A 7,773-nucleotide genomic window follows, 5' to 3' on the forward strand; every position below is an offset into this window, starting at 1 on the left:
GATGAGTTGAAACTGGTTTACATCCCAAATTTTTTGAGTTAAACAAAATTTTGTAAATTAACAAACTTCAGTTAAATTAAGCTTCCAGGACAAAGAACAAAAACACTTACCATTGATGTGCGGCCAAACGGTATATCTGTGGATATATTTTAGTGCGCACGCTACCAGTACAGAAAGCACCAGACATTTGGCTGTAGCTTATGCTATGCCACCAGAGAGGATATAAGCAATCATTGTGTGTGTTTAATGAGTCTGTACTGGCAGATTGTCCGTCCTTTGCGGTAGCCAGCATAGACTACCCGAAGCCCTCCCTTCGCCAGGCATTACGCCTCTGTGGTACGCTGGCTCAAAGGCAGGCTGCAGAAAACATATACAAACAAAAACAGTTTTTGATTAAGACCTTGTTTACAACTTCCATTGATCACAACACATAAATATACCAATAATAACCCCTAATGATTTAAAAAATTGAATGCCTAAATTAAAGCCCAAGGCTGAACTACTCTTAACAGGGGAACTTGGCAACTCTAGCCCATTTCTTTCGCTGGTTTTCATTTTTGTCCATCGCAATGTTTTCTCCAACGAGCTCCCCCTACAGCTGCTGACCGTGTATTTTTAGCAACACGTCGTAAAACAAAATCCACTTGCGGTACCCTGCCTCCCCCCTTTCTACCGGCTGCCTGATGTGCCTTTTTTTTCGCAGGGTTAGGGTTTCGTGTGGAGCAAATTCTACCAAGAGCGTGGATAATACATTATCACTAACGTTTATTGAGGGCGGCCGTGTGCGTTTATGTGGAATTGGCCGGTAAAGCCGTTCGTACTTTCTCCGGGGCTCGGTTCTCGCTTCTCGGCGGTACTTCCACTTCCAATTTACGGGACGGTAGTCCCACAAGTTGCAAGGTTGTGCTTTTTCCCGCCTGGGGTCGCATGGGGTCGCCAACAGGCAATTTAACCATCCAAATGATTTCTAAACGGGTTTATTAAGCTGAAAAAGTTGCCAAGTTCCCCTTTAACCTTAAGAATAACTTGACCTTTTTGACATTTAGACCAGCTGCCGATTAGCTTATCTTAGCACAAAGACTGTAAACAGCTTGCCTGAATGTGTCCAAAGGTAACAAAAGTAAGTATATCTATCACATCTAACCTCTGCTGTCAGGCGGGACAGTGTTTGCTGACGATGAGGTACCATGGTTGCATGTGGAGGAGGGGACCTTATTGGTGGCCTGGTGGCTGGGGCCTTCACCCGGGCTAGGGGTTCCTCTGCTCCTCTTGTTGGGTCCTTCTGTCTCCTCAGACTTCCTCTTCCTCACTTCAGCTTCACTGCTGACGTCGATTGGTGTGGTTGTGAGGGCCTCCTCAGTGAGGGAAGAGCTGCTGATGGTCTGAGTGTGGTCCTCAGCAGAACTCCCGCTGCTTCTCTTCCTTGGACGTTGCTCGCTCTCATTGGCGGTTGACATCCTCTCGCTGCTGGTCTTTTTCTCCGAAGTACCCGCTGCAGCCACATTGCCACGTCCAGAGAGACTCGGGTTTTCTCTACAATCTACAAAATTAGAAAAAAGTCAAGAAAAATTAGCATGTTTGCTTTACTGGATTCAGAGTTGAGATACGAGGAGTTAATACCGAACTGTGCACACTGGTATTCAGACCAATCAGACACATAAATATATGGACCACTTAGACCTCAGCCTTTGGTTAGTGGGCTCAGCTTAACAAAATACACTCATACGGAGGTTTGACTGAATCTCTCCTTTTAGTTTAGCATTTATTTGACAGAAAACAGACATAATATATATATAAATATTTCTATGATTTCTATCTCATCTAACCTTTACTTGATGTAAGTCCACTGACTGCGTGGCCTTTTCTGCTCCTCTTGTTTTCTCTTTCAAGTCTTTCTTCGGAGTTTCTCTTGAAGCTTGCCTTCCTTCCATCTGATCTGCAGTCTTCCACTGCAGAGATAACAGGTTCAGTGTGGCGTCCTGCAAGAACAAAAAAAGATCATTTGGTTTGCTGTATATGTTGAACATAATCTGCTACATTATCTACTGTCTGAGTGATTCAAGCAAGAACCAGCATTAATAAGCATTGGCCTACCAGCTAAACCATATGGATTAAGAAAAGTAAGAGAGACTGTGGTCTTTGCCAGGATTTGGTCCTCACTACTCACCCAGATGTCTGCTGGAGGCGCAACACTGAACAGCGCTTTTTGTAGGCCATGATTTGGAAGCCATGACTCTTGAACAGTAATGGTTCACTGTTGAAATGCCAAATAACTTGGTTTTCTCCTGTCTTTGTCCTGTAAGTGTCTTCTCACAATGTTTCCAGAATGTTGCAACCTCACATGTGCTTCTATACCTCACAAAATTCTAATTCTAAATTCTATCAATCTGTTCCCTTAAAAATGCAGAATCATATCAAAATAAATAAATACATTTAAATCATAAGACATCAAAACACAATTGGGGGGCTGGCAACTCTCATGATATGTCTACAAACAATCTAGTAGCCAATAAACCAGTTCAACGTGTTTTATAGTCCACTATTATTTCCAATCTTTACATCAGTGCTTCACAATCTTTTTACACTACGTACCACCTCCTAAAATATTAGGCAACCTTAGGAAATAACATGAAAACCAAGGTTTTTATCATAAAAAAGGGGTCCTCTGCTCTGTGTATTTTGATAGAAACACCGATAGATGCTGTTGTATAATCCCCATTTTTAGTGAAATGGATTACAGTTAGCTTTTTTGTATCCTGATTACGCAACTCACTTACATGTAATCCTATCCAAGCCTGCGTTGGAGGAAGATTTATTCCTAATAAGATTATTTATCTTCGACTGTTTTCAGCCACAGACATGTATGCTACATGTATGTGTGCGCTACATGCATGAACGTGACCACGTAACTGGTTAAAAAACAACAACAAAATATTACAGGATTTGAAATTACATATTATAGTTTAAAGGTCCAGTATGTACAATGTAGGAGGCACTATTGTCAGAAATGTAATATAATATTCATAGTATGTATTCATTATCATTAGTGTATAATCACCTGATTATAGATATTGTAGTGTTTTCGTTACTTTAGAATTAGCTGTTTTTATCTACAGAGTGAGCGGGTCCTCTTCTGGCAGAGTCCTCCATGTTGAACTGCCATGTTTCTACAGTAGCCCAGAAAGGACAAACCAAACACTGGCTCTAGATTGAGCCTTTCGCTTTTCAAACACTGGCTCTAGATTGAGCCTTTCGCTTTTTTCCCTAGTTTCTTAGCCACTAGTTTCTCCTACACACTTGGAACAGGAGGGTGAGGCGAGAGGATTGTAATCTACTAGATGACACAAAATTTTACACATTGGTCCTTTAAGTATTTTCATTCTAATTTTTTTTTTTCTAAAATGTATTTTGACAGTGTTGTTTTTAAATAAATGAGATTCCTACACGTAACTCTAGGGGGAGCTTGTGTACCAGCAGTAGTACGTGTACCGTAGTTTGAGAACCAGGACCATGATTTCCTGTCTGGTAACAGATATTGGCCCTTTAAATGGAAGAAGCTTTAGTTCCACTGTGAACAAGTAGTGCTGCTTGACTTTGCTGGATGGCCCCTGTAGGAGGTCCTCTCTAACAAGAAGGTAACTTAAAATGTTTTAGGTGCTACAGCCGCCGCACTGTAGGTTTCTTTTGCCTGATTGTAGTCTTGCAGGAAAATCAGTATTTATTTGATAAGATGTCACAGATTCAGCAAGCCTTAGACCCTCTTCGCATTCAGCACATCTTAACTTCTTTGCATTTGAACTTAATTTTGCCACGATTTTTCACATTTTGAGAAGTCCTTCTAGCAGTAAGTTGAAAAATGTAATGTATCTTCCTCATCTAGTTTTTTATTTTTATTTTTATTTTTTGTTATAATTTATCTTTGTAAATAAAGAAATCTGCGTTGCCAACAGTCTTTTCTTTGCATTCCTGTCTAGATTCTGATAGGAGAGGCCATTCTGTACTGCTATCTGTCCAGGAGGTCATCAGCCACGCAGACTGAGGCCAACATCAACGCTGCAGGCTGTAATTTCAACTCCTACATTCGCAGGGCTGTGCGCTTCATAGGTGGGAGGACACATGCATCATACCCACAAGTGATTACTGTAAAACCTTAATTAAAAGCAGGGTGCCAAATGGACACAGGTCTCTCTTACTAGCCTGGTGTGGCTATACATTTTGATAAACACAGGTCTCAATTAGACGCCTAGTCTAGATTTATAGAAATGCTTTGGATGTATTAATAAAGGTTGAATGTTGTTTGCTTAGATCGCCTACACAAATACAAACTGCTATAGACTGCTCAACATCATTAGAGCAGTTAAATTCTCCATCAATTGTCCAGTTCATTTTACAGAAACCATGAGCAGCAAATGAAGGATTGGCAATTGATGTGTTATTCAGTAGCCTAATTTTTATACATGTATTTTTTATACTGGTTTAAATAAACAATTTGATCGCATTTGCCATATTTGTTGAGCAAGAGTTTTGTGCAAAAGGAATTAAAAGCCTGTTCCAAATGGCAGGTTGAGTTCAGTGATCAAAGCAAATAAAACCCTGGACTATTGGAGTTTTACAGTACATGCATTTTTCAGTGACTGAAACACGCAAGTGACAACAAGTGTAATAGTAAAATAACTGTAAAAAATGTACTGTCAAAATATTGGTGGGTACAGAATAAAAACAAAAGCAAGACAAGAAGGTGACATGTTCTACTAATCCATTGTCTGCTGTTGTAAAATGTGTTGTTTTCCACAGGTGTCCATATCTTTGGCCTGTGTGTGACTGCTCTGATAACGGATATTCTCCAGCTGTCCACCGGTCAACACACCCCCTACTGGTTGGACGTGTGCAAACCCAACTTGACCCACATTAACATGTCCACCTGTGATGAGGCTTTTATTCTGGAGGATATCTGCTCTGGACAAGACATGGGGCTCATCAACGCTGGGAGGTACAAGGCTTTGTTTTACCAAGCGGGTCAGTGTGGGAGTGAACTAGTGAGTGTGCCAGAGGATGTGTGTGGGTGTTTGTGAGTGTGTCTTTATGGAGTCATTTTTAATGTTTAGTTTTAGCACACTCACACACGCACAGGCTATAATCTTGTAGCATGCGGTCCTAGAGTAGTTCTCTGCTGTTGTTATGGTGACAAAGCTGCTCTCGGGACAAATACTGAAACATAAAAAATAGGAGCTGGAGAGTAGGACACTGCACATCACGCATTTGCCAAGGTCATGTGCTACATAGACTCGTGACAACATGGCTGCTCTACCAAGACCAGATTACAAAGGAAATATTCTTCCTCATAGCATCATCCTTTGGATAGAAAGTGACCAAGCTGCTTTCAGGGAAGATGCATTTGCGGGATTTTAAAGGCTTTAGCTAGTTAGCAAAGGCTGTGGCTAATAACAAAACTCTTGTAATAGGCTAGTAAAGAAACAGTTGAAAACGAGCAGGAGAACCACCAATGCTAATGCACAGCCGGTTTATATACCGTTACAGTGTTAGGGAGTGGTTATGACTCCTGTGAGTCATCGAGCCATAGTTTTAGCCCCATACAAATCATCCTGAACCCAAAAAACTGTCTAACAATTCCATACTGAACACAATTCAATACTACATTGTAAACAGTCTTTTATTTTATGAAATGTATAATGTGTTTAGAGGGAAATCTAAGAATTTCCTTTACACAGACTTTAATGTTACATGTAAGACATGTAGTAACTAGCTTACTTAATGCACCATAGATATATATTTAGAACTAATAAAATGGTGCCTATTCAATCAAATGAGAAAAAGAAAAGCTGGAAAAAAAGCTAGAAGTAGTTTTCTAGTTTTGGGGTTTACTTCCTGGTTATGCAGTCCACTGAATGTGTACAGTAGTGCTTCTCCCACTGGCCCCACTGGCTAATAAATGATGGAATTTTAGAATTTTATTATTAATCTAATATTGAATCATTTTGTTGGAAGCTAAACTCATAGATGTACTGTATGCGTGAGGAGTAGAAATGGCAGTAGGAAACAAATGAATGTAGAAAATGAAGCGGATCAGATCAGACAATATCCAGTATAATTCTTAATTACTACTGGTATAATCCGATATAATCCATGGATTCAGGTTTTTTTTCCTAGGGTGGCGATATCATGACATGCCCTGGTCTGGCTCTGATTGGTTACTATTATCTGTTCTGTTCTCAATGGTTTGGTTGGTAAGGTTTAGGCATGCGGACTGAGACTGGTTAGGGTAACAATGTCAGGTTAAGCCAATCAGAGGCAGAGTAGGGCGGCTCATGATTTTGCCATTCTGGGAAAAAAAAAATGTTTATATTTTATTCCTGCACTACTTCCTGTAGGTATGCTATATGCTACGCTCGTCTAACGTTGAAAAGACTGACATTTTCAAGTTGATTAGAAGATAAAAGCGACATATAAAGCCACATTTTAAACTAGCTAATCTTAGCAAACCTTTTGCTAACTAGCTAATCTACATCGGATGATAGCTAGCTAATTTACATCAGCCATTAGTTGGCTAATTAGCTAACATTTCATGAACATTAGCAATAACATGAGATGTTCAAGAATTCAAGGTTATTTAATTGTCATTTACAGCGCAAGGTTGTATAATAATATTCAGATAGTTCCCTTTATGCTCCTCGTAAAAAAATAAAAACTCGGATGTGTGACAATATTATAAGGGTTCATTTGCAAAAAATAAAATTATAAAATGAATAAACCAACACCAGTTTCCTTGAGTGCACAAAAAAATGTGGAAAAAGAAAATGGAGGTATTGTATCACCAATACTAAGCTGCATTTAAGTTCACTAAAACAATTGAGTTATTACTTCAACAGTTCATTTTTGAGTTAATGCATTCTTGCATTTGAAGTCTCTTTTTCCTTTTTACTCTGTGCTCCAATCACAGTTGCCTTGGTCACCTTTCTCCTTTCCTGTACGCCAGTTTATTTTTCCCCAGGATGGCAAAATCATGACATGCTTTACTCTGGCTCTGATTGGTTACTTGTTGCCTTAATTGGTTTAGTTGGTAAGGGTTAGGCATGAGGAGTGAGATTGGTTACGTTTAGGGTATCAATCAGATGCTGAGTAGGGCGCTCGATTGCCTGCAATAAAATACTAAAATACCATATCACTCTAATGGAGAATGAGCCGACTTCTGGCTTGATTTATGAACTTCTAATGAGTTTATAGTCTCAATTGCTTGTTTTTTGTCTTCTTCCATACAGCATGATGTTCATTTAGTAAATTATAGGTAAAATAGACCCTAAAGCAGGGTATGCTGTAGGGCATGGCTACCTTGTGATTGACAGGTCACTCTCAGTGAGTCTGTCCAGCTCAGTGCACAAAATTTAGATCAAACTGTCAAACTATGCAGTGCTGATCAAATACGAAGCTAGATTCGTTTACTGCGTTGCCTTTTTCTCGCTTAAAATAATTTCAAAAACATATTTTAGTGTACTGTTTAGCTGTAATACAAGCTTTTGTGTGACCAGGCGAGCCGCCATTGTTTCCGGCTATGGATGAGTCAAAATGGCACAGCAAATGAGTGCTCCACAAACACTCCACCAACTAATGGGTGACGTTACGATAGGTTCACACTTGTTTACAACGCAGGGTTGTAGATGACATTCAGATAGTTTACTTTATGCTACTCATAATATATAAACACCGATCAGCCATAACATTCCGACTGGGCTCCCTGGTGGTCATAATGTTCTGCAG

General features: G+C 39.8%; 1 protein-coding gene across 1 annotated transcript in view; it reads left to right on the top strand.

Annotated features, from left to right (window-relative positions):
• Positions 1–7,773, top strand: part of LOC118334825 (phospholipid phosphatase-related protein type 4-like) — a 41,427-nt gene that overhangs the window by 20,118 nt on the left and 13,536 nt on the right. Inside the window, exons 3-4 of the mRNA XM_035670898.1 lie at positions 3,975–4,104; positions 4,795–5,036. Coding sequence (XP_035526791.1) covers positions 3,975–4,104; positions 4,795–5,036 — 372 coding nt within the window. The remainder of the gene's footprint in view (positions 1–3,974; positions 4,105–4,794; positions 5,037–7,773) is intronic.

This window comes from Morone saxatilis, unplaced genomic scaffold (genome assembly GCF_004916995.1).
Source record: "Morone saxatilis isolate NCDOM2014 unplaced genomic scaffold, NCSU_SB_2.0 Contig23, whole genome shotgun sequence".
Classification (NCBI taxonomy): Eukaryota; Metazoa; Chordata; class Actinopteri; family Moronidae; genus Morone; species Morone saxatilis.